The 27,383-nt window shown below is 40.2% G+C and overlaps 1 protein-coding gene across 4 annotated transcripts in view; it reads right to left on the reverse strand.

Annotated features, from left to right (window-relative positions):
* Positions 1-27,383, reverse strand: part of ubr3 (ubiquitin protein ligase E3 component n-recognin 3) — a 36,299-nt gene that overhangs the window by 7,471 nt on the left and 1,445 nt on the right. For 2 of the 4 annotated variants that reach the window (XM_035651448.2, XM_035651446.2), the window contains exons 2-32: positions 26,949-27,088; positions 26,507-26,659; positions 25,943-26,098; positions 25,306-25,346; positions 25,000-25,066; positions 24,790-24,920; positions 24,366-24,594; positions 23,499-23,678; positions 22,538-22,671; positions 22,301-22,387; positions 22,157-22,222; positions 21,975-22,064; positions 21,746-21,874; positions 21,607-21,659; positions 21,380-21,513; positions 20,867-20,952; positions 20,628-20,769; positions 19,334-19,430; positions 18,249-18,390; positions 17,759-17,863; positions 17,495-17,665; positions 16,397-16,429; positions 14,925-15,370; positions 13,686-13,774; positions 10,747-10,896; positions 9,848-9,981; positions 9,342-9,452; positions 8,677-8,877; positions 7,979-8,115; positions 3,966-4,051; positions 1,240-1,345 (exon numbers count right to left, since the gene is read on the reverse strand). In XM_035651448.2, coding sequence (XP_035507341.1) covers positions 1,240-1,345; positions 3,966-4,051; positions 7,979-8,115; positions 8,677-8,877; positions 9,342-9,452; positions 9,848-9,981; positions 10,747-10,896; positions 13,686-13,774; positions 14,925-15,370; positions 16,397-16,429; positions 17,495-17,665; positions 17,759-17,863; positions 18,249-18,390; positions 19,334-19,430; positions 20,628-20,769; positions 20,867-20,952; positions 21,380-21,513; positions 21,607-21,659; positions 21,746-21,874; positions 21,975-22,064; positions 22,157-22,222; positions 22,301-22,387; positions 22,538-22,671; positions 23,499-23,678; positions 24,366-24,594; positions 24,790-24,920; positions 25,000-25,066; positions 25,306-25,346; positions 25,943-26,098; positions 26,507-26,659; positions 26,949-27,088 — 4,026 coding nt within the window. The remainder of the gene's footprint in view (positions 1-1,239; positions 1,346-3,965; positions 4,052-7,978; positions 8,116-8,676; positions 8,878-9,341; positions 9,453-9,847; positions 9,982-10,746; positions 10,897-13,685; positions 13,775-14,924; positions 15,371-16,396; positions 16,430-17,494; positions 17,666-17,758; positions 17,864-18,248; positions 18,391-19,333; positions 19,431-20,627; positions 20,770-20,866; positions 20,953-21,379; positions 21,514-21,606; positions 21,660-21,745; positions 21,875-21,974; positions 22,065-22,156; positions 22,223-22,300; positions 22,388-22,537; positions 22,672-23,498; positions 23,679-24,365; positions 24,595-24,789; positions 24,921-24,999; positions 25,067-25,305; positions 25,347-25,942; positions 26,099-26,506; positions 26,660-26,948; positions 27,089-27,383) is intronic. The other 2 variants (XM_035651450.2, XM_035651449.2) reach the window with 1 other exon arrangement.

The following is a 27,383-nucleotide window of genomic DNA, read 5'->3' on the forward strand; positions in this document are numbered from 1 at the left end:
TCATGGTGTTTCTTTTTTAACCTGCTGCTGTTTTCTCTCACAAACTCTGCTTCCTCTTGCACAAGATGCCAAATTTCATGCGAGTATTGTGGCTCTCTCTACTCGTGTGCAATCATGTCTGAATAACAATAATGTTGAGAGTCACCTACACAGATCGGCCGATCAGATCATTAATGCCGTCTCTTTTGTCTCGAATCCCTGTTGCATGTCAGCCTTCTGTTGTCAGTTGTAGTTTGCAGCACTTAATACGAGATGAGCTTTAACAACTTCTCCTCCCTGTTAGCGTTGTAAGACAGCGTTTAGACCTGTTACTACCAAGTGCTCACAGCCATACAGTATTCTCTGAGGAGCCATTTGGTGTTTAAAAATACTTTGTCAGGATGTGAGGAGGGAGCACTGTCATTGATACCCTAAGGCAGCCAACCTGATGTACCCTGGTTAAATAGGACAGAGAGATGTTCCTACATACACGCAAAAAACATTGCTTTGGCCTTTTTTTATCACATAAACCGAGGCGTAATGTATGAAGATTTTACAGTGTGCAAGTACAGATCGTATGCAGTGGTCTTAGCAGGGTTGAAAGCTCCGTCCTATATTGCTTCCCTCTGATGCGCAGCGGAACTGGTGAGTGCTCTGGTAATGGAAGGTATTATTCTTTAAGTGCAGTTCCTCTCATTCAAAACCCCCGAGGCCTTTCAAAGGCGGAGTGGAGATTGGAACCTCGTTGAATTGTCAATAGAACAGGAAACATGTAAATGGAGATGGTACACAATATGAATACATAACTAGGGCTTAAAGAAGTTGCTGTGGAAATACAGGCAGTGGGGCTTTTCCCAGACATTTATTTGTAAAGCAAATTCCAAACTATACACACAGCAAAACCTTTTTGAACATTCAGACATATACCGATCAGCATGCGGTTGTTCTCTGTACAGTGAATTTGACAGGGTCGCTTTGTTCTCCGTGGAGTGCCCGTTAATTTGCCAGATGCAGCAATTATTGGTATCTATGGAAACCTCGCAAGGTCCCTTTTTTCTGTTTTTAGCTTGTCTTTGTGTGGAGGAAAAAGCTGTTCGGGGGCAGGAGGAAATGGAGGCGTTTAGAGAGAGAGGACAAAGTGGTTCTTTGATTGCATGTTTATGCGAGCAAGGAAAAGTGGGAGAAAAAGTAGATAGTGGGGAGTAAGAACAGATTTATAGATGTACTGTTAGCAGAGGTACTTAAGAGAGAGTAACTCACTCTGCCTCTTTGTTTTGTGTAATCTGAGTCAGCCTCGTCCAGGGGTTGTAGGCGGAATCAATGCTGTACAGACGCATGTGCATGGCCAGCACATGGAACAGCTGATCTGAAAGAGGAGGGGGTAAAAAAAACAACAACACGTCATTGTTATGTTCCGAAAAGCTCCGACAGACACAAAACCAGCAAGCGTCTGTTTATCTCGGGGCCCATTGTCACACTCCACCAGCGACCAGTGCAGATCGGAGGATGAAAGCGGTTGACTTGAACCGACTGCAGGCTAATGGCTTGACTCAGATAAAACCAGGCCAAGTCAGGTGGAAACATGGAAGTGCTCGATAGCCTCCAGCGAGTACTTGGTCAGGTCACACCTGTTCGTTGTGAAACTAATGAAACATGAACATGCTGTCACAATCTCTCTTGTACACACTCGCTTTTAATAGCAGCACAGTTCAACGCCTAAAAGTACCGAAATACATGACATGACAATGAACTTCAACATGGGTAAAAGGCAGGAAGTTGCCCTTCTCATTTTAGATGTTTAGTAATATATTGCAAAGTTGAAAAATGTCCTTGTCTACCTTATTAGTCCAGAAATAAAAATCATCTACTTTTATAAACTGTGAACTCAATCCAAGTCCTCTAAAATCCAGATATTAAAATTGCATAAGAGCAATAGATTCAAATCACATGTGAACCACATTTGAAACTAGTGTCACTAAACCAATCAGTTACATTTGGTCTCATCTTAACCTGAATGCAGCAATGTTCTGCATAACCTAAACCTCTTCCAGTGAGCAACACTAATCCTATTAGGGTTTTGTTTTACAGGGAATTATGATACTGTAATGCAGTAGTGCTTTCAGTAATCAGCTCTGCAATTTGACTTGTGTGAGAAGTATCAATAACTAGAGCAACACTGCCCTCCACAGGCTAACATGGACACAGCGTTTCCTCTAGTACGAATGAAAACCTTGAAGCTTCCCCAGTAAGTGGCTGTTCTCTGGGCTACTTGTCAGTCGGATCCACCGGACTGGACAACATGCTCACATGGAGACAGCTCACACTTTAATTTAATATACAGTCAGCAGTTTCCCATGTTACACCTCATGGTGAGTTTGCCATGTTAAAATTTCTGAATTACCGACATCTTCAATCAGTTGACATACATTTCTGTTCAACTAAACACTGTGTAAAAAAATGGGCCCTTTTCCACAGCAGAGGTTTTTGACAATCATCTTGCTGCGTAGTCACTTTTTATGGCAGATATTTGGCAATTCCTATAGTAATCTTGGTGCGTATGATCATACACTAATCAACATAAAAAATCACACCAGACACAAAAAAGGAGGTGGGTTACAGCAAGTAAGCCATATACAACTGTCAACACTCACCAAAGTACTGCAAGTCTGCGCAACTGAGGTCAACAGGCTTTGCCTTCCCTGCTTCCCTGTGTAGTAGCAGCGGCACAGTGCCCAAGATTAATTCAAATATTTGCAGTTAAATAAACCAGGGACGTGCTATTCGGAAAGCTGGACTCGGGAGCTGATTTAGCCCCTTTGAATGGAACTGCAGGCAGCTTCTCTCCGTGGTCCATCATATCCTCATAAGTAGAACAGCCTGGTGGGAAACAGGCTTAGGAAACCCCATGGGCTCTCAGTTAGCACACGTCTGCCGTTCTCATTCAGATCCATTCCCCGAAGAAGAAGAACGAACACTAATGTACTGCAACTGAGTAAATTTGGCTGTCAGCAGGACTACACGGTTAATGTAGCTCATAAATGGCAAACCTCTAGTGTGAAATCTCTTCTCGGCCACTCAAGGATGACAGGCCATTTCACCGCAGCTACCGCTGCTTTGATAGAATAATTAAAAAAACAGAAAACAGGACGTAGTGTGAAGCTCAAACTTTACTCTGACACCTTATGAGAAGATATCACTTTACCTTGCAATATGAGGTCCTTGGTCCACAAATATTTTAATAATTAATTAAAAGGGTAAATTTTGACTTGTAATCAATATGATACATGTTAGTAGTGGTTGATGTTCAGCTTTCTCTTCTAAGGTTCAAGTAAGATCTCATCAATTGTGACACAGTCGAGTAAAACATTTGACCCATTTGACTGCTTCATTTACCCCGACTGCTCCTAACAGCTCAGCCGCAACAACTTCTGTCCTTGCCTGCCGTTGCTAATTGCCCCTTACTGGGTTTTTTTCTCTTCTTTTAATGGTTCATTGCTGTAACATGGAGCAATGGGTTTGATTACAAGTCAGACACACCTGCATTAACACATGGTGAATCACACTTTTAATCAAATATGAATATGATTATTTTGGAGTGAAGAATTGTTGTGTTAAGAAAAGAGAATGGTCACTTGGTCTACTAAATGTCTTTGTATTGTAATTCTATTGTAGTTATCGTTATATGATCCTACGCTCAGTACCGGATGCTGTTCATTCTATGATATTTTGACTTTAAAAAGTTTTGTTCTAATACCTAAAATGTGATGTAAAAATGGATATAGGTCATAAATTGACCCATAAAAACAGTTTTGTTTTTTTTTTAATCCAAAAGATTGTTTTTAATGATCCCATAGGTGGAGTGATGCCTGGCTATAGTCACTAACTGAGATCAAATATCAGACTCAACATACTGGGGGACACAGGTATTGGGTTTAAATGAGAAATGATATGAGATATAAACGATGAGATGGTCTTTAAGTACTTACTGAGACATGAGCGTTTGGCAGCTGCACTGGCTCCTCCAGAGCACAAGTTTCCTCCCCGATGCACAAGCTCCAACTCCAGGTTGGTCCTGAGGAGACAGAGGCCGAGCATTAGTATATAGCAAGTACGCACGCACGCACGCACGCACGCACACGTCAACTCTACCACTGTCAAGCATGACCCTTTAAAAGTAAACTAACTCCTGCACAGAAGGCAATGTCGAAAAGATTTTTACTTTACATTTCAAAGAATTAAAACGTTTCCATTCATTTATATTACTTAGAATCAGTTAAAAAAGTTCCTCTATATTTACAGTAAAACTCAAGAGCAGAGCCATGCAAGAGAAGAGAGTTTTAACAAGTTAACTATTATTATGGTTATGGAGTCACGGTTTTGTTTGACTGAACTTCTTATTCCAACTTGCCATACACACTTAACCTCACTTCAAATTAGTACATTTCCAGCAAAGCAAATACACAACTGGGTAACGACCGCCCAACACATTATCACTGTTCATAAAGTTTTCCTGCATCCGGTCATAGGAATTCAGGTACAATTTAGCTCATCAAACCATAAATGCAAAAACCCTCTCGTGGACCAACATGCTGGTGTCACTCATGTATCTCTCTGGCTTATTCAAGAGGGCAGAGTCCTGCTCAGTCGTACCATCACTCACATCATTGGCTTAGCAAACTCTTTACCAGGATGTATACATTCAGTGGTTACACAAGAAGCTCTGGCTTTTCATTGTCTAAAATCAGAGTGTTTTACACGCAGTATATCTCTCGCTATACCTGCACATTAATGTAGCTTGAACATGAACCGTCCACCAGTGTGTGGGACTGCTGGCCAAAGAATAAATAGGAAGCGGTTATTGAATTAAATGGACAAGTCTGCCCAAGTGTGCGACACAGGTATATATCAAAGGGTTCTAGGAAATGTTAACTTGGACTAAAGGCACAATTTGGCTTTGGTATTTGTTTTCAACAAATGTATTAATCTTTAAAAAAACAAACAATTTTTTTAAGTATCTTATCTAATAATGGACCACCTTCATTGTACTACAAGTGGTAATAATAACCTCTCTCAGAGGATAGATTGTAGAGCCCCTCGAGGCAAATTTGTGATATTGTGCGATACAAAATACAATTGGGGGACTTGTTGTCTCTGAACAAGGGTTACATGGGACGAGTCACTGATGCCCCCCCCCAAAAAACGATATATTTTGGGTGCAGTATTCCTTCAAAACAAAACATGAAAGTATCATCATATTCAGCTTTTGGTTATGTATCCTGCTTCTTTTACCAGTTTGATGAGGAAGATGAAAGATGCATGTCTTGTCAAGCCTTTTGCCATTTAATGCGCCTGTTTTGCAGCAGCGATTCCGTGTCAAGTAAGTGACAGCTTTCCAAGACTGATTTCGCACAAGCCGGTCCATTAGCATAAAAGCCATTCCAGCTACAGTTCACTCATAATCCCCAATGTGCATTTCCTATGCATATCCAAACACATTTTTCTCCTGAATTTTAATTCCTCAACACCAAAAACTGTGGGGGAAAAAACAAACAAAAACCTTTAACAAAGTACATAGATGGTGAGAAGAGATAGGAATTACTAAAATAAGACTGATCTTAGCCCGTTTTCATCCTGCCACTGGCCATTTCTTTCTATGGGCTGGGAAGGTGGGGGCAAATCCTTGGGTTTCCTGGGAGAGAAAGCAATTTCGTATAGATAATGCAGCCACGGTGAAGCTCCATCTGGCTTTTGCTGATAAGAGCGCCCCTGTGACAGAGGAATTTTCCACTCCTCAGGCAATTTGCGTTGTTCACTGAACTTCAGAGAGCCAACAGGCGCCCAGACGTACACAGGGGACGTTTCTGTTCCGGGTGGAGGGCTAAGGCAACCACAGTGTTGGGTGGAAAAAGGTCTCAATGTTTATGCTTGAGGGAGGGAAGGGCAGAGTTTTTTGGAATAGGAGTGGTCACGGTGTGGCGTAAAGAGACCCCAAGGTGAACTAGAGGCCAGTCATTTCTCTTACCTGTGACCAATCTGTTGAGGAGATACAAATACATGAAAAAGGGACTATGTCATTTTCTTTCCTGATATTATTCATCGGGCCTATTGAACAGAGGAGGGGGACATGCAATTAAGATCCCCGGCCAAAATTGAATTGGGATATCAAAGTTGCATCATATGTGTCTTATGTCGCCAGTTCACCCCAAGATGACCCAAGACTAATGTAGAGGAACTGCAGAACATGTGAATGAGCAATCAGCAGAACTGCAACTGTGACTAAAAAAGCTTATGAAAGACCACTGGTCCTAAATTTCAGCCACGGGGGGGGGGGTTAATAAATCCATACTCAGTCAGACATCATAAGTGACAACACAGCAAGACTCCACAGGACTTTAGTACAACACAAAGATGCTAATGCTGCTTCTTTTTTTTTTTTAAAGCACCATTCTTGCAAAACTTCCAGGACCGATACAAGAGTTTAATGAGAAATATGAAGAAAACAAATCAAACACCTTCACAGCTCTCTGAACAACTAATCTATAAACTCAGAACAATTACTATGCAACAACTGAAGTATTGAATTTCAGTTCCAGCTCAAGTAGAAGAAACTTACAAGGTAAGACTCTAACACTGCAAAGAGGACCCTACTGTACTGTTGTTACCTTGACGATCACTGTTATTCAATAAGAGGGGCTGACCTTAAGAGTCAAGTGGAAGAGCAAGCTGGCATTTATTCCACTGGTCTCAACAATCAGTGGCATGTGCGTAGGGTGCAGAGAGGGGACCTCCAAGTTGGAGTGCTGCAGACATAGATGTGAGTAGCCACACAGAGATAACCTAATACTGTATGACCTAGTCATTGCTCATAACTGACAAAAGATGCTCACGTATACACAACTTCTAAAGATCCTAGAAAAAGAAACAGGACAAATCAAAGGAAACCATCAGATTATTAAAAAATGTGCACGATCTTTCTTGTTCAATGCCATATTTTTTGCCAGTCTATGATCCATATTCAGTGCATCCACACTGCATTGTGGGATGAGCAAGAAGGACACAAAAGCATATGCACATATATACAGTACTTTAGCCAAAACATTATTTTGCCCAGCTGTGTTCTCCATCTCCATCTTGAGAAAGTCCAAGGCCGACTGGAAAATAAGATCCCTGCTTTGTGCTCTGGGCTTGTTCCAGGGTCACCTCCCAGTTGGATGTGCCTAGAATACTTCCACACAGGTGTCCAGGAGGCATCGGAGCAGACACCCGACTGACGTCAACAATCTCCATTTAACACATAATAGCGGCAGTACTATTTTTAGTACTTACTTTTTAGTACCACGTGATAAATCAAGAGCTTTTCCTTTAGGCGTTGTTAACTCTTCAACACAACAGAGTTGTTGAGATGCACCCTCTCGTTGGGCAGCACCTCACTCCCAACGCAAAGGCTCACTACACCCCACAAAAGCTTCTTTTCAATGACCAAGAATGACATCATAACACCACTGATCAGATGTGCTGCAACAAACAGATCAGTGACAAGGCACAATCCCGGTTCGAAAAACTGGATGGAAAAACTTGCCTCAAATATCCTTGCATTACTGATGATTTCGGTTACACAACTACAACAGAATCTGAATCTGAGATATGGCATCGAGCCTTTCCTTTTATTACCTGGCTATACTGTAACATTACTTGGGAAACCACGCAGTGTTATAGTGGAGAACACAGTGAAAACAAGCGCCAATTTGGGCCAATTTGCCTTCGAATACCCGACCAGGAGCTGTAAGCCTCTCAAAACAACACCCAGAGTCACGATGACACCACAACTAAGATGATGTGGCAATCTTGAAGTTATCAGTTACAATTACCGAAATGGAGATTGTTCAACATACACTCACCATCCCAAGAAGAGTTTGTAATTAACATACAACGTAGAATTTACATAATCACTGCAGAAGGACGGCTCTATTAGCCGAGCCGGTGTGACTCTGCCTCTTACCTTGCCACTGAGTACATGAAGAGGAAATCGTTGTCGGGGGAGGCAGGGTTCTTGCCATAGTCCATATATTTCTTCTGAGTGGTGTTCTTGATGTCTTTGATAACCAACTCCATCTCTTTACTCAAGTTGGTCTCAGTCTTAAAAAAAATGAAGAACAAGATGATGTCAAAATTCTTCTAGAATGAAGCTAGCCTGAGCTAAGAAATCATTTTTTAATCAACCAGGTTCTAAGGCCAGGCTGGCAAAAAGGTAGAGCAGAAGGCTTTAAGAGGAAAACAGTAGCTGGACGAATCTCCTTCAATTCAGCCAATATTTTAAGCAATTAGAATCGTGATCAGGTGTTCAGACAGGAATGCTGATCTTTTTCACCTTAATGCTAGTGCCGATCAGGACCTCCTGTACTGGACAAGGTGCACAGCAACTGTCAATATTCGATTTGGTCAATTCTGTCATTTTCAAGCAAAATAAAAATGTCATGAACACTGACACTTGGAGAATGGCAATGCCATAGCCAAGTTTCCATCTGTATCAATGGTCAACACCTCCTGTGATTTGACTTCAGCTGATTGTTTGTACTTATTACAATCACTCTCTGTTAACCACCGGCCACTATTAAGATAAACCAGTTTGAAGCACAGCTGTGTAAAACATACCAGATGCTTTTAGTGATAAACTTCTGGCTTAACTGTAAAACTTACAGGGAAAAGGCCAAGTTTATCCTGAAGATCTTCGACCTCCTTTACGAGCACACACATCTTCTTGTTTGTGGGTGCGTGCCAGGCACCGGCCTCCGTGCTCCGCCCGGGGCGACAGGGAAGGACACTATTGGCAAACTGTCGACAGAGTGGGCAAGTGAATTCACCCTTGTCAACAGAGAAACCCTGGAGCACCTGGTCATTCTGGAAAAAAAAAGAGACATGACCGTTACATTTCACCTATGACATCAGAACAAAAAAAACAACTTAACTTTCTAAAAGTAATATTGTAATATTCACAATTTCCAGTATCTTTAGTCCATACAGCATCTACACTAGGACAATATAAAAAAACTGGTGGTTCTACGCCTCCTGTATTTTTCATTTATCATTTACGTTAAGTAATGCTTAAAAAAAGGGCTAGTGCTCATCTCGTCTGTCAAATAATGACACTGCTGTCTCATCAAGGATAAGAAAAAAAACAACCTAAACAGTAGTCAATTTCTAATATGACCCAGATAAGTAGGAGACTTCTACAATATAATGTAAGTAATGTAATAATAATGTAAGTAGCTGAAATAAAAAAAATGTTGGGTAAATAAAATTGAGTTGACAAAATTGTTATTGATTGTGAATCTTCTGACGACACTGTCCAAGATTTCTCTTACCCTCAAAGACTCCATGTATGACTTGTGGCAATCTATATGCAAAGTGTGTCCACAGGTCTGGACATAGACGCCCCCGTCCCAGCCAATCGACACAGACTGCAGACAAGAACTCTGCCGAATTCAAAAGAGAACAATCACATCAATGAGAAAATGCAGATAGGTCTTCAACTTTGTGGTACTGATGATTTGAATGCATTTTAAATGTATGAATTAACAATATCAAACAAAGTGAAAATAAAAGCAGCTTATGATATTCTACTGTATTTTTAGATATTTGAAGGCAGCTTCTTTTTAATAACAACTAGAATAGAAAGGATAAATATCTAAGTCTTGTTTTATTCTCATATTATTTATATTATATAATTAATTAATCTAATCATTGTTGGCTTATTGGTTGGCATAAGGAATTCAAGGCAAAGCAAGTGAAAGGTCATCACATCCCTAATAGTGCTCTGAGCACTTTTTCTCTTGTATAAAGCTGGAAATATTATCTATGTTACACCCACATCTTTAAAGAACCGCTGCATTAGCGTGAGTCTGACATCATGAGCCACTCCACACGTGTCTGCAGGGTAGATGTGCTCTTCATCGCTTGTCGGTAGCTTCTTAGCCTCTTTGTTTTTGCAGCGATGCCCGAGCACTGAAAGACAATCACAGAAGTCAGTGATGTATCTGTCCAATTTATTCAGTATTTACATGAAACAGTGGAGGATTGCGATTGTGGACGGACGCCATGCAGTATTATGGCTGCAAACTATTGATTAATCGGTTGATTAAATTTTTCTGGTTGAACACAAATCTCCATAAAAAAGGGAGAATACTCCCCATCATAATTCATCAAATCACAAAATTACAACTTCAAAATAAGAAAAAAAAACAGAAGAGATTCAATTTTAAACATAGACATAAAACAGAACGAGCAACCAAAATGCTTGTCTAACACAATTTATTATTAACCGTAACATCACAAAAGAAAAATGTACAGCTCCTGATGATAAAGGTTTCTGGTCACCAGAGAGGATGGTGTTATTGTAAACTATAATGGACCTGCTGTTGGTCTTGGGGGTTGCTTTTACAAGAGGGCTTTTTTTTGGACGTTGAGGTCAGAGCCTTTTGAATGGTTTTACATGGTGACTAATTAATAATCAAAAATACCATTTATCTGGATGACAGTGAATGATCCTCCCTGCCCACAGAAATGGAAAAGAAATTACCTCTTACAACAGCAGGCCCCATGTACAAGTGAGCAGGGATCAACGAGAATGATAAATGAGCCAATTAAAACAATGCTTAACCTGCCTGTTAAACGTGTGATTCCCAATATGGTGGATCAAATGTGCTATGAATAACTGTTTTTGAAAGACTGTCAATAGAGAAAAGAGGAGGATGCTGAGAGGCAAAGTACCTGAGGATGCCTGCAGAAGAACTACTAGTCCAGTGGGACGGTCCTCGGTGGAAGGTCCACTCTGGCCACAGATGACGCAGTCATAAAGAACCTCAGACTCCATCACTTCGGACGCTCCTAGATCCATGGCTGCCTCGGTGTCAGGGGGTTCTGTCACAAACAACACAAAGAAAACCCTTAAAGACTAGAAAAATATGGCACAGCAGTGATAATATCAAATTATTAATACCACAAACATAAAAATGTAATAACAGGACACACTGCAACAGTTTTATTTGTGTTGATGATCGGTTATTACATTCAAAAATCTAAAAACATCTCACTGTGGGAAACAAAAACAATAATGTAGTCTGTAGTGTTCCTCTGGAAAGGATAGAAAGCCATGCCAACATTTAAAAAAAATATACAATACTCACACTGTAAACACTGAAAATGATCACGTCTAAGAACCTACTTCTGGTGTCAAAAAAAAAAAATTCTGCAATGCTTCTTTACAACCGTTATGGGAATAACAATGGGGATTGACATTGTAGGACTTGACCGATGGATTATGCAAGTACCATATATATATATATATATATATATATATATATATATATATATATATATATATATATATATATATATATATATATCTGACATTGGGTGATTGCCACAACAATTAATTACTGATGTGTGTGAAATTAGGTTTATATGCTAAAAACTGTGTTCAATTTGAGCAGTATGTATTGTGTAGAAATGTCAGGCCTGTGTTGGAAATTGATTTATTGCTTTATGGAATAATATGTTCTCAGGAGAGGTCACTGTGTTCCTGGGGAAATGAAAGCTGTTTGCGTTAGATGTCAACTCTACTGCCTTAGCCCCAGGCCGTCCCAGTACACAAAGCCATGCGCGCACACCCACGCACAGACACGCACGCACACACACGCGCACGCACACACACGCACACGCACACACACACACACACACTAACAGGGTACAATGACAAGGACACCGACTAGTGGTGTGCTGCTGCTTTATGCTTCCCACTCCATAAATTTGTGATTCATCTTTTAAGAATTGTACGCAGTTCTCAAATGTTGGCTTTTAATTGGAGAAGACCCTTTTAGGCTAATGATGGCTCATGACACTACTAAACACATCTACACTACAACAAACAGAGACCTTAATGAACAGCAATTGATTTAGAGGGGAAAGTTCACACAAATTATGACCTTGTAAAATCTGCTTAGAATTGAATCTGGCAAACAGAATTATTTATTCCGCAGAAAGTAGTTACAATGAAAACTCTACATAGGGGGGTGCTGTGGAGTAACGGGGAAACTGATCAGGAAAGATGTGTTTTTCACTGCAAAAATATTTCAGAAATCTCTCTCAAAACCAGCAGCAAATGAAACCAAAACTATGACTAATGACTTCTCATTAGTTTGGGTGAATATACCCCTTGAGATTTAACAATAAACTACAGATTGACACTCAACCTCTCTGCGATCAAGTCCCTCATCTAAGCTTTATTTTTTTCCCAGGAGCCACACCAGTCCAAGGGGTAGAACAAAACATGCCATGATACAGTAGAGATAAAAACAGAGATTCTTAGAATCGTGAACTTAATGTCATAATGTTTAACTTTTGTTTATTCTGCAACAAAATCTGGTTTCAAGGCGGACTTCAAGAAAAAATACTTCTTCGAATCCTTTCACCAAAAGTTTTTGTGCAGGAGAAGTCAGACTGGAGGAGAAAAACCTTGATTATCTTTCAGTCCCGAAATTAAAAAAAAGCCAAATGCTATGTTTGAGGCTAATTCAACCATATGTACAAACATGCAGCATTGCACTTAATGCACTTCATTGATTAGTGTTCAGTCATATTTAGACCCATTTCCATTCCATTTACTTTTTACTTCAGTACAGGTAATGCAAAGCCAAAAGTTAGCTCGAAAGAGTTACTGCTCAGGAAGAAGTGTGCTGGAAGAGGTCAGAATACAGTCCTGCCACAATGGTCCATCCGATCACAGCAGCCATTATTCACTCACTAACCATGCTGTGTCAGAGTGGGCCCTGGGAGTCCAGCCCACTATTAGGGCTTTGATCCTGTGTGCCCTCAGCCAGCGGCCACCCACGCTCCCACAGGAGCTCTCCTCTTAGTTTCTCCTAACAGGCCCGCAGAAACCACAAAAATGGACTCGGCCCACTGTCACCTTGCCCCAGTGTAAAAGGAAAAGCAATGATGAGTTTATTTCAGCCAGCAGCGATTTTCTTTGAGTGCTAGAAAAGCAGGATGTCCTTCAGACAAAAAGTACTCATGCACGTTGTGGATTTATAATGGTCTTGTAAACCGATTTCAGAAAAAAAAAACATTTAATAGGCACTTTCGATCAGACTGGTTGTTGTATCTTTACAGAGTACAGCAATGTCTAATCACTTCTTGCTGAAGGCATAAATATGCAGAACAATGCTCTGTGCAAATTGCAAATTTTCATTTTACATTTTTAGACCGCTATGCTTGTTTATGGAAAGAAGGAGCTCTATGGTATATTAATTTCAGCCCAGATAAATGCGCTTATTAAAGATTTGACGGAAAGGTCATTGTTGAAAAAACGAGCCCTCGCAGTTTGTGACCATCCAAAAACAAAGACTTTTTTCATGTGCACTCGAGCAGAAAGAAATGGGAACTTTAGGTGAACTTCCACCCAAGTGTGGCACCTAGACTCAAAAAAATACATTCACCATTCTTCACTAGCCTGTTCCGCAATGTCATTGTAGACCGAACGATGCACTTTGATTTACAACTACAGTAATAAATATGCTGCAGTGCTGCTGCTGCTGCTTTCTTGCTTATGCACAGCGTCCTGTTATGATCAGTAGCAATCAGAATTTGGGCTGTGGCTCCAACCCAGGCAACAAGTCGGCAAAATAAAAGGTGAGCTGGACTTTTCTTACCAACATCCATAGCTGTTTCCATGAAGCTCTTCTGCCTGGAGGCAAATTCAGCAAGCAGCTTCTGTTGCCTCTCTCTGGCCCTCTGACGTCTGAAAGAAAGTTAAAAGGGGTAATGCATTATTTGATGAATATGTGGAATATACAGTCTTCTGAAACAAGACTTTTAACAACCTTTAACACATATTGTGTCTGATTTCAACAGAGCTGTGCAGTGAAAGCTGAAGAGGTTGATATTAGACTAATATGGTGGGTAGAGCCCTGCTCGGCAGACTTACAGGGCGAGAGCTGACTGTAAATTAAGTTCCTAATAAGAGCACATGAACAAATACTGACAGGAACGTCGCAGCTCAATAATTTTCACTGATTTCTTCTGGGGTGCGGACAACCAGCCTGAGGAATGGACAGCGGCTTCTCACTGCCCCGAGCTCACTGCTGCCTGACTGTTGCCATGGAAACTGCTCTAGTTCCAGTGAATGGGACTGGAATCTACCTTTACCTTTGTCTGTGGGGTGAAGCCAACCCCAAAAGCAGGCCTTTATCAAATGTGTATTGCCCATTCCATCATCATTATAGGGGGACCGGGAGGCACGGACTGTAGAAAAGCCAAAACCCACTGAGTTTGACTTGATTTTTGCAAATTGTACAGAATAAATTGCGACACATGAGTGCATAGAGGTTATTGTTTTTTCAAAAAGAATGTAAGTGGACATTTGACATATTCAGAAATTGATTTCAATCTGGAAAATTTTGCAAACAAAAGAGGCTTGATCCTCTTTGGCTTTAGCAGATGTTAACAGTGACATTCGGAATATTTGCATCTTGACACTGACATCCAGAGCTCCACAGTGATTCGTACAGCTGTTGAGAAGATCAAATTTGACAGGCTGAGAGAATCATGATTAATTATCTCTTCTTTTGATTTGCATTATTTTTTACGTAGACCGCTTCCTTGCATATACACAGGAAAAGAGTGACAGGACACACATTCATTGTCCTTACACACATGATGTGATTTTTGCTGTTGTTTTATCTGTTGTCAGAGTCTAACGGTACAATTCGCCCTGAAAACAAATGTATAGATTATGTCTTGATTATAGATTATAATAAGAGAAATTGTGATATAACTCCATGTCCAAATAGCTGCATGGACATAGTATCAATGCATAACCCCTGAAAAGATATAAATAGGGAATTTAAATGAAAATTGAGCTGTACAAATGTAAATATAGATTACAGTACCTCTCTTCTTTATCCATGGCTTTCTTGTCAGTGGGACTGTTCTTTTTTGGTGGCACTGGAGGACACACCTTTCCACAAATGTCCTGAATGCTACGCTTGATTTGGCAGCTGCGGGTGGCTGCCTTGGTGAGGATACGCTCAATGGCTGTAATACCGTCTCCATGAGCGTGACGGCTCGTGTCCATATCCTCTAGCCAGGATGCCGACAGAGAGTTCTGTCTTGACGACATTTTCTGGTGGAGCTTGATGAGGAGGGACAGCATGCTTTCTCTGATCTCCAGGATTTCTGTCACCAGCTGGGGGGGTGTGCCCGGCGGGACCCAGCGCGTTGAGGAGCTCTTGGGCCTGACAACCTGGGCGGCTTCTGTGTTGCTGCGGTTGATGATCTCCTGGAACTTCCTCCTGCGCTCCGCCACAAGGCTGAAGACCTGAGCTTCACGCAGGTTCTAGGAAAACAATGAAACATTTGTTTTGACATGGGCAGCCTGGCAGTGCTAAAGCGATGTTCAATGAGTTAAGATACAAGAACCCACAGTAAAGACGTAAGTTATACAAATACTGTCATACACATAAGCTGGTTTCAGACATGAACTTAAGAAAAATGTCCTGAAAATTGGGTCCGGACAGTTTCCTGAGTTTGCCTTTCAAATATGAAGAACGCAGCAGGAGATTGTCGGGTCAGACGCGTTCACAACAGCAGTAAAACGTACGGACTCCAGTGCACGTCTGAAAGCAGCTTTACAAACTTATATTACACTTGATACATATCAAGTATCAAGCCCACACTGCATCAACACACAAAAAGAGAGAAAAGAAGAAAAAAAACTTGGTGAACAACATCCCATCAACTTCCATCTCTATCTTTGTGCTTTGACCTAGCTGTCTGGAAGCACAAACGCTGTCTCATATACGTACATCAGTAATAGTCTGATAGACTTTGATGGATTGAAGAAGTGCATCATTACCATAGTCAGACAGGGACAATACATATAAACGTCAAATTAAATGACCATTTTAAAATTTCGGCTGACGTCTCAGTAACACCTTTCCAAAAGTCCTCAAAACAAACATTTTCCTGAGGAAATTCTAATCATCCTGATGTGAAAGCACACGAGCCGTCTAAAGGATCGCCCTGACCTGACCCGACAAAAAGGACCTGAGCTGCACCGTTAAATAAACATAAATCATATACCCGAGTCAAGGCAACATCAATCATACTGACATGCGGTTAAAAAGCGTTTACCCAAACCTGCATTACACACATAATTAGTTTCAGCAGTCGACAGGGAGGGTAAACTGCTGAAGCACGACATTATACACACACGCCATAACACACCAAGGCAGACCTCCTTTGAAAAGCACAAAAAGAACGCGTGCATAGAAATTCTTTCATGATAAAGATCAAATGGACAAATGCAGTTGCTATCAGAGTGATCAGCCTCGTTTAAAAAGCAATCGGTTCCGACAACTACCTCTCTCCAATTGCCTGTAAGACGTCTGGAGTTCTGTGGAGCAAGTACAGCAGAATGACCGACAAGGATGATGAAGATGATGATGATATGAAAGATGAACACAAAGGGTACCAAATAAAAGATGTGAGATGATGAATAAAGCCTATGAATGCCAGAGTTGAGCTCAAAGAAAAATGTGAAAAACGGTACCATAGAAGACCAATGTACAGTAAGTCTTTTCGAGGTTGTGACTTAAACTTCGTCAGCAAGTAAAGTCTGACAAGTTCACTTACTAAAAAGTACTTATCAAGTTTTAGTTTACAAAATCTGGGCACTTTAGTGCCATCTTAGTCAAACAAAACCATATCTATTTAGGTTTAGTTTTAGTCTTCAAATTATATTAAAGATTTCAGTCCGTCTATCCAAAACCAATGATTTTTTGACATTTTAGTAAAAAGTTATTTCACATAAGATTTTATATTTTCATAAATGAAATTAAATAAAATTAAATAAAATTAAATGAAATTAATTTTTTTTTAAATAAATTAAATTTAAATTAAATTTAAATTAAATTAAATTAAATTAAATTAAATTAAATTTAAATTAAATTAAATTAAATTAAATTAAAATAAATTAAATTAAATTAAATTAAATTAAATTAAATTAAATTAAATACCGGAAAGTTACTAAATGTCATCCCTGTGTTCAAAGTTGAGTTCATCCTATGCTGGCGACTGTAGTCGGTACTTGCAGCACAGGAAATTAGAACTGCTGCACTGAAAAAAAAATAGTTTACAATATTTGGTCTCCCCTTTTTTTCCCATCAACAAAAATTTGAGGAAAGGAATTTTGACAGGGTAGTTTCACATAGCAGAAATCTTAGAGCAGAAGTTTTGCGAGAGGATAGAGGCAGCCTGAGGAAATAGTGCCCTCAAAAAAGGAAGACCACCATCTTGAATAAAGAAAGGAAAAACACTCCATACATGTACTGAGATGAAGCATATGGTTCATAACAAACTGACGGCTGAAATCATTATTACAGATCTCACTTCCAGTTGTTTTAAATTGTAGTTAGTGGCATTGTAAGTCAGCTTAGCCTTTAGCGGAGCTCCCTCTTACCTGGCCATAAGAAGAAGCTTCAGAGCTGGTGCTGGGTGGGGCCTCTCGCTTCACTTCAGGAGCCGTCTCAGGAACCCGAACCCTCACGAAGTTGATGACATGGTGAAGGTTGGAGAGGAGATTGGTGCCAGGGAACCAGCTGTCATGGCAGTGCTCCTCAATGCAAGGCTCCTGGAGGCATGGGATACACATTTATTTTAGGATGCTGGCTTGGCATCTACACAGCGAGTAGACCGGCTGCAACTCACAGCTCCCGAATCTCACCTCGTCTTCCTTGTTGTCTTGAACTTGGTTGTCCAAGCCCAACTCAATCAGGTACAGCACCATGCACAGCACATGCTCGGACATGTTCTGATGATCCATCCAGATCTAGAACACATTGAATCATTAGTTTAAACTGAGGAACATGTAAACCCATCTCCAAGTCCAACAAGATTGTACAGGTAATGGTATCGACAAATATGACTATACCAATTCTCTTTCAGTTAAATGATTGCCTTTGTCCTTTTGTTTCTACATTACGCGTCATCTACACTGTGAGGTGTGCTCATTTTGTGCTGCACCTTCTGAATATTGTCAGTCCTGATTTGTGCCAATATCTTGCAACATGTCAACACCAATTATTTGCCAAGTCATGTTACCTGTGCACCAATTAAACATGGCAAACAGGGTCACTTCTGATTTAGTTTGAGGAGTAAATTTAGATGCAATGGCAGCACTGTATTATCAGATGAATAGTCAATGAGAAAATCACCTTGTAGAGCAGAGTGAATATCACAATGTGCAGTGTCTTGCAGTGCAGCAGCTTGATGAGGCCTTTGTAACATGGGTGCAGAGGAGTCCTCTCCTTGTAGGGTGGCCATGGATTGCCGGTGTGAACGCCAGACTGTTTCAAACTAGGTGAAGTCAGAAAAAGAACGAGTCTACATGAAAGGAAAGTTTGGGTTTCCACATGAAGTAAAACGACAAGTCAAATAAAAGTTTGACGAAGTGAAAACCTAACTCTGTTGAGAATAATTCACTGTGCCAAAGATTTCAAGTCTATGCAACAGAACAGCCGATGGGCATCACGCTCACGCACTCTATTAGAGATATTGGGATCATTGTTATATAAATCCAAGGCCGACTTGACAGGCAATTCATCATGTCCAAACAGCATGAATGAGCAACATGAGGCTGGTATCAGGCTGAAGGTGGCAACGGCAGCTTCAATATGTTTCAAGGGGAAATATGGCTGCATTCTATCTGCATTCGAAAAACCAACTACTGGCAGAGAAATGGGAATACTTCTGAAAGAAATACAGATAGCTACAAGACTGAGTTACACCAAAAATGGCCTAAAATCCCATTCTAACAACAGGTTATCGTCTCAAGTACCATTTCGAACACTGAAGCACTCTTTGGTGCATCGCCCATCGAGTAACCTTAAAGAAAATTAACCCTAGTGTTTGTCCTTCACCACCTCCGCTGACACATTTGTCTTGTGAGACGTCTGTACTGCAGTCAAAGAATAAAGATTTTCCCCAATTCTATTACAATTTAGCCCGAAATAATAAATTGATTTTTCTCGACAGCTATCTAATTGGAACCAGCTCCGGCAGCAGCGGACCTGACCTTTCTTATCATGAGAGCGGACTCAACGACACTGAACCGATCCTGATGCGGGTTGGCTTTGTCAAGGATAACTGAACATGAATACTCCAACAAAAGAACAGAGCACTGTCAATCACAATATAAAAAAGATATTAAGCGATGGGATTTTAGAATGAAAATCACTGCTGTAAATCATTAAAACAACCCATTCATTTGGGAGAAATGAAGGCCACAGTGTTAACTTACAATGCAGAGTATCTGTCCATCGCCGACTGGACGTCACGCCGATACACTGTTCTGAGAACGACCATGATGGGGTCAAACTCCTTTTCCCACACCTCCGCTAATTGAGAAAAGGGGAGAGAAATTATTTTTAAACTCTGGTACAAAGTGACATTGATTCACTTTCTTCACATTTTCACCTTCTCTTTGTAAGTGGTATAAGCCTGACCCCAAGTGGTCAGATGAACTAATGACAGACCCAATGCTCGACAATTTCCCCTATTCAGGTTCAGAGATTTCTACACACAAAAAATCCAAATGTAAAGCATATTGTCCAAAAAAGCATAACATTTAGATATAAAATAGATATTCTATATATTATCTATCTATCTTTATTATCTATTTTTATTATCATAGAAATAAGATAAGATATCAGCCTACTGTGACCCAGGAAGACTTAAATAAAGATCTGATCTATTGAAAAACGTGCCAGAATACATAAATACATTGATCTTCTTAAGGGACGGCAATTTAAACTTGTATACATTTCACAATATTTAATTGTACTTGGGCAAAAATTTCAGTTTTGTTGGGAGCTTTACGGTTTCCATTCACTTAAAAAAAAAAAAGAGCACACTGATTTTCTCAATATATCATGGCACTCATCATTTCCCCCAATTTTCTCAGAATAAGAAACATCCAATTCTCTCCACACTGCAGTCCGTGTTACAGTTAACACTAGAGTTGGCCAGTGGAGGGCAGCAGACAAGTCACATCCACCTCTCTGCAGATGCAACAGAGAGTGCATTCAGCACAGGACCCTTACTGGTGCCAGAGGGGTGTTGATCATCCAAAACTCCCTGAGCCATTGAGCTTTCATACAGTCTCAAGTGGGAGTGAAGTGAGATCTGGTATCCCTGGAGAGCATCCCACTTCACATACCAGGCAGGTCAGGTCTTTTTCTTTAAAGAGTACATGTGCTGGAAAGCCTGTAATTCCAGTTTGCCAAATGATGACCCCTCAGGAGTGGCCTGTCCATATAATTATTTTTATTATATTATAATAATCAAATTTGGCACAGTGTTGCACAGACTCAAAGGTCCCAGCCAAAAAAACTTGGGTTATGGGTGGGAAGCTAGTAAGTATTACAAATGTCTGACAGCCATCAGATTTTTTTTAGTTTCTTGATTCAGACAAAACACTTAATTTATTTCAACACATTCACATGCTTGAAGTTTACGTAAATTAACCCTCAACCGTCAGACACCTCAGCGACACTATGAAGAAAGGAAAAAAATATTTTATTAAGTCATCCTACCTTTCGGTGTGTACATGCCCTGCTGCATAGAGCCTCCAGGCTCAAACACTGGTGCTTTGAAGTCGGCCACAGCAGAGAGCATCTCTTCAAAACTACAGCTCCCCGGGACAATGCCACTCTTTGGGTTGGGGTTCTCGGGAATCTAGGAAAACACTCTTAAGGAAAAACAAAAAAAAGATTGTCCTGGCAAACTAAGTATAGTTGCCATTTAATGAATAATGTTCAGTAGTGAAGGATACAAGATCTAACAGCGCGCTGTGTGTACGGTCATTCATACACAGCTGTGAGACCATCTCAGACCGAAGGATCTCATCGTCCGTCATCCCTGTTAGTGACAAAGAGTGAGAGTGAATAACAAGTACAATAAAAACATACAACACTTCATTAAAAACCAATAGCAGCACTCAGAGTGCAGGTTTTAAGCAAATATCATGTTAACTCTTTCAGTCAGGTCTAAATGTCGAGTCCACTATGCTTTAATTCTTTCGGGATATTAAATTCTTATAATACAAAGTTTTGGCATTTGTCAACGTGAATTTTAAAACTATTTAATAATTTTTTAATGTCTCCCAATGATGCAGCAACAAGTCAGGCAGTGTTCCCCCAGTCTCTACCTGTGACAGTTACCTTGACGAGGATAAAACAACAGTACATCACTGTGTTTACTGTAGGACTACATTCACTTACATATTGTAAGGTATTTGTTATTGTAATTCCTGTATACTTCATGTGTCTTATATTACACCACTTACCCAAATGTATGCGAAGGCTCGTCAGTATGACCAGGAAGGTCAGAGCTCCTTCAAGCATTGGCCTCTCCTGCTCAGAGTCTAACACAGCATTCTGATGCTGAGACGCCATAGTTAGCAGGTCAACCACTTTAAACCTGTGCGACAGATATCAGTGTGTAAAAAATGCATGCACAGCCACTAATCTGTGTGTGAATAAAGATGCATTATGAAGTAACAAGATAATTTACCTCTCAAAAACACTTGAGATGAAGTAGTCTGGGTCCAGCCTCGATGCACAAACCTATAAAATATGGATAAAAAGATTTAAACTAGATTTCTAACTAAAATTACTAAAAACTAATGTGTATGTGATCTAGCAAACCTAACCTGGAGCAAATAGATGTCTGGGTCAATCATGGAGTTGCAGAAGTGGGACTGTACGTAGGTCATAGCCTGCCCCTTGATCTGCAGCCCATTCCTGACCCACATGTTGCTGTGGATCTCTGACAGGCTTGCCTACGGCCAAACAAAGCAGAAGTTTCATTAGCACATGGTTACGGGCATATGCAAGCGAATACAGAGTGTAAATCTGCCCTTTGGCCCTTAAGTGTCAGACCTGGATTTGGAGTGGATGCACCATGATCTTCATCAGCATCTCTTGGTCAGGCAGGAGGCTGTCCAGGTCCAAGCCTTGGCACTTTATAGCCTGACAATTTTCAACCGAACAATTACTTTTAAAAACACATTATCTGCAACACTGCAGAGTAACGCCTGAAGAGATAAGAGCGTCTGACATACCTTACTGAGGAACATAGCATAGTAGCGGTGCAGTGGCAGGTGAAATGTCACTTGATTTGGAGAAGGCTGTGAGGAAAACACAAGTCATGAGAAACAGGGGAAGAGGAATGCTCGAACGTTCAGCACTTAGTTGTTTCAATTTACCTCGTCAATGAAGCCAATGGCATCAAACCAGATCTGCAGGGTCTCCAAACAGTAGCGTACCACAGTTTTAGTATATTCCTGAGTCTCCTGTTAACAGACCATTTCACGTTGATGTTAAAAACGTATGCACGTTTAAACAGTAAGTGCATGCAGCACTGGGTGTTTGAGATGCATGTTCCAGTAATCAAGACCATGAGCCGTGTGTGAGAACAGTCTCGGTGCATCGACAGGACTTACTTTGACTTTGCAGTGCGTTAAGAGACCCCACATTGGTTGTGCACATGCCTCGAGTTCTGCTGCAAATGCTGCATAGTATGTCTGCGACTCAAATTCCACATGTTCATTCAACTCCCGCTTGTTCAGGTTCATACCTGTCACAACAGGAAATTGTTAACAAAAGTTAAAGACAGATGACACACATTACATGGCTTCTTGATTCTATCATAAACTATCAATTAAAAGGGGAAATAAAGATAAAATCACATAGAATGGGCTGTTGACAAGAAATTCATTGGAAGTCTTGCTACCCCTTAAATGAATCTATATACTGATAGATCTATGAAATATGCCTGATGAGAGCCAGTTTAGGATTTAATACAAAAGTAGTTGAGCAGACATGCATACAATGTAATAGTGACACTGCACATAAACTCTGTCTGCAAGGGGATACTCAAGCCCACTGTGCAAGGGTGAGTGTTATTTTTAGGGTGGTGGTACACTTCTCATGAGCAGCAGATGAGCAGCACTAGCCTCCATTCAAATTCAGCGTCATACACACCCAACAACTTTTTTTTCAGGCGTTATGTTTAGTAAAGGACAGATAAGGTCTGCCTTTATTTTGACCAAGCATATTGTCGGTACATAAAGTCTAAATCTGCACAACTATGATGAGCTATGGTTTAAATCAGCTGTTGTGTTTGACCTCATGGTGCTAGCATCCCGTATGACAGAGATATTATATTAATAGTCAAGTAGTTGGATAATGGGGAAACCACTGGTCTGCAATAATTTAATACAGTAGATGGGGTGCAAGCGAGCCAATAATAATCAAATACAAATAGACATCTTTCTTGATCATCTGTCTCAATTTGAGCTTTTGTGAATTCAAGCAAGCACAATGAACCCCAAACTCTGCTACCTTCAGTGTGTGTGTGTGTGTGTGTGTGTGTGTGTGTGTGTGTGTGAAATCATGACTTACCTTGAAAAAATGACACGAAGCTCATCCAGAGCATCAACAATGAATGGTCCTCCAGGAACTTTTTCGCTACACTTTGGTGTGAGAGGATGTTGATAAAATCGCTAACTAATGGCCAGTAGGTGTTGTTCTTCAGCAGTGCCTCACTACAGTTCACCACAACATGACGACTGTGCTCTTCATCTAAAAAGGGGAGAAAAAGAAAGCACACATGCAAATAAGGTAAGCAACATTTGGCTCATTAGGAGAGTTAATTAACGGCAACACATGATAAATATGTGGACAATGCACTCGCAAGATAAACAGTTCAACACCTGGCGGCTAATACGGAGTACCACTGTCATCTGCACAATAAAAAATAAAAATAAAAAAACAAATAGACTGCACTCAAATGAAATCTTCGAGCTCATTTCACTCAAAGCCTTTAATATTAACAGAGGCCAGAAGGATAAAACATGTGCAAGAGAATAATTAGAATAACAAAATAAGCAGCTGCATTTTCTTCTTTAGACAGCAAAACCATGTTTTCTTCTTTCAACCTTCCCCAGGCTTCATTGAGTTTTCCCTACCACTGAAATCTAGAGGTGCCGTGTTCATGAAAACAAAGAATAATGACCACCTTGTACGATGTCATCCATATCTCCCGGCCCGATCCATAACACAAGATCTTTGGGTAGGTGACATTTGACATTTTGAGATACGACATAAAAGCTTCATCTTAAAACTTGCATTTCCTTTAATATCGCAACAGTTTCACCATGCATCCATCCAAACTAAGCATCACTGCCATCAACCTGCTTCATTCTTTACAGAACCTATTTCTGAAAGTGTGACGAGGTGTGCAAAATCAGACTCATTTGGACGACTTACCTTGAAGTTCACTTTTAATAAGGCAGCTCTCCATCATGTAGAGGAGGACGGTGACCATGATGTCCAGCAGCTGACACTCCTCTGTCACGTGTCGAGCCAGTTCCTCGTTGCTAAACAGCTGCACACTAATATGCACAATGCGGTTGGACATGGTATCGGACTCATGGCTTTTCATCAGCGTTTTCATGATGAATGCATAATGCTGAACAAATGTTTTTGTAAAAGTGATCTGCCAGAGAGTAAAGAGAAAAACCCACAACACAATTAAAGCTTACTGTAACGAAGGAGTGATCCGTTCTGACAAGCATCATTTCAGTTAACTAAGAAATTATATTCCAACAAAAGATCATTCGAGCATCCAAACAGGATACTAGAGCAACTAGACTTACAAATTTGTTAAGAAATACAAAATTAAAAGAAATACCTTGTAATCTTGATCTGGCAACATGTTTAGTAAGAAGGTGACCATCTTCTGAGGAAACTCGTATTTTATTGTCCAAAACAGCAACTCCTCCAGAAAGCACTTATGCTTTAGAGATTCAATAATCCGTGGGTCTGCAGGCAGAAAAGACAAATAATGAAATAAGTGGTTCATGAAACATTTATTAATGTATTACATTTTGTTTATATCTACCTTTGGTACTGCTACTCAGCTTAACCCTCTTCCTCTGGCCAACAGATTGCCCTGAATCTGGGTCTTCCTGGGATTTAAAAGATAAATAAATAATACCACTAATTAAAAAAAAAACTATTTTACAGTAACTGTAAATCAGTTCATATAAAATTCAAATTGTGTGGTTCTGTATTCATCAATATTTCGTCACATTCAATGGACCCTGATTATTCATACACTAATAACAAATGACAGAATAATCTTTTGAAGCCTAAAGGTAACTGAAATTGAAAATGGTTACAAAGGTTTTCTGTGTTCGACACAAACCTCTTTACTCGACTCATCCGGGCTCCCTGGTGCAGTCGTTCCTAAAAAAAAAAGAAAGAAGAATTTTATCCACAAGCAGTAATTAGGAACAATTTTAGACGATGGACAAACACATGAACATCTCTGAAAATGTAACAGTGTGCATTAGTGACAATTTGTTCAAACAGCAGTATTTATCTGTGCTAAAAAGAAAATGTGACATGTTGTAATACTTTCAGAATCCATAATGCAAAGTTTAATCTCTCTAGCAATGTGCCATTCCGGCAATAATCTTCATTTGTTTAGCTTGAAGGATCTCCTGTATGACCATTATCGGAAAAAGCCATGATGTAGCATGGTAAGTTTATATGAATGTGGTCTTTCGAAAGATACATTTGAGTAGTTCAATGCCAAATGTTTGATTGCCTTTTTGATTTATTTAATGTTAAGCACAGGGGGATTATTCAATCCATGTTTGCTTGTTGCAAAAGGAAGAACATGTTGAGAATTTGGGATTTCTGGCACATGCAAGGCTTTGACTTCTGTGAGAAATGTTTTCGGATTATCTAGGATTTCAGAACAGCTTTGAACGGAATTTCCAATGGTTGACAGATGATTATTGAAAATATGTTTCATATAAAGTGTTACGTCAACTCACCCAACAGGGCCAATGCACCTGCACCTCCCTCGGCACCAACAGAGACATCAGCAGTAGCACCTTGGGCCTTCTCCTCCACAGACACCAGACCTGAATTCTTTAACGCTGACAAATACTTGTCATAGTTCTTTTTGGCGTACAAATTCTCCTCCTGGCCTGCAAACCAGAAAGCAAAACATTGGACAATGCAACAACAACAAATTCTGTAATGTCAAAATGTCAAGATGGAGGAAAACTTTATTAGAAGTAAATGTGCAAAATTTGAGGTAAATTGGATGCAGATTTGGTATTATGATAGAGACAGCATGGTTTAGAGGAAGATACAGAAAGAAAGGTATTTCCTTTTTCAATTTATTTAGATTTTAACAGTGTTACAAATTTAAGTACATTTTGAAAATAAAATAGGTTGAGCAGAATCTGCCTTTTTCTTCGTGAGTAGGGGTTGTACTGCAGCAGCAACAGATCAGAATCCAGACTCAGTAAAATAACACACCCCTAAACCCACTTAATGTTTTGGTATGGTAATTCTTTATAATTCATTTATAATCTAGTGTAGATATTTACCCATGCTCAACTCCTTGAAGGTTTGCTGATTGGTCAAGATCTTCGTCAGTACAGTCCTCATTGCACCTCCCATCTTCGTGAGCTCCTCCAGGAAAGAGATCTGAGGCTCCAGCTGCTGCAGGACCTTCTGTAGATCTCTCTCAGCTGCAGTGTCTGGTAAGGCAAGATAACGGACATAAGTCACGAGACTCAGTACTTTGCGAGGCGTAATTGCCGATGTAAAACAGTTGTATAACACTGTTATCCGTCATGCACAGCCGAACGTTTTTTGCAATTGATATGTGACAGGAGAACAAGACCAAATATAAATCGTCAAAATAAAAGTAAATGTCAAAATACGCTCTCAGGCATATTTAATGTTGTATTTGCTCGTTACAGCTTCTGTTAAATTGGTCCCTGAGTACATTATTCCATGTCTTTGTCAAGATAAGACTGTTGACACCTTGTTCGACGTATCCATCCCTCAGATACTGTATGATACACAGGATAAAACGAGGAAGAACCATCTCAGACATCAAGAGAAGGTCTCGAGGTATTGAGGGGACATTTTCTCCGGTTCTCAGCCGATGTCGTCTGCAAAATCTGGAAGAAAAATAAACACATGTTGGTGTCGCACAGACCTCAAAGTAGCCACTTCTTTTGCTTTCCGTCTTATTTTCAGTTTTTGAATTATTCAGCATTCCAACAGGTGAAACAAGAAACTGAGCGTAAACAGAGCGGAGGCTCCGTGGCTGTCCCGACTCAACAGAGTCCTTTGTTTAGGTGTAACTTTTTTTGGTTTCATTTCTCTGACGTGACACTCATGATTATGTAAGTGCGAAATGTTGGGTTGGGTTGATGTTGAATATGGTTTGGGTTTGGTGAGTAGTCCAGGGTG

Source organism: Scophthalmus maximus, chromosome 14 (assembly GCF_022379125.1).
Source record: "Scophthalmus maximus strain ysfricsl-2021 chromosome 14, ASM2237912v1, whole genome shotgun sequence".
Classification (NCBI taxonomy): domain Eukaryota; kingdom Metazoa; phylum Chordata; class Actinopteri; order Pleuronectiformes; family Scophthalmidae; genus Scophthalmus; species Scophthalmus maximus.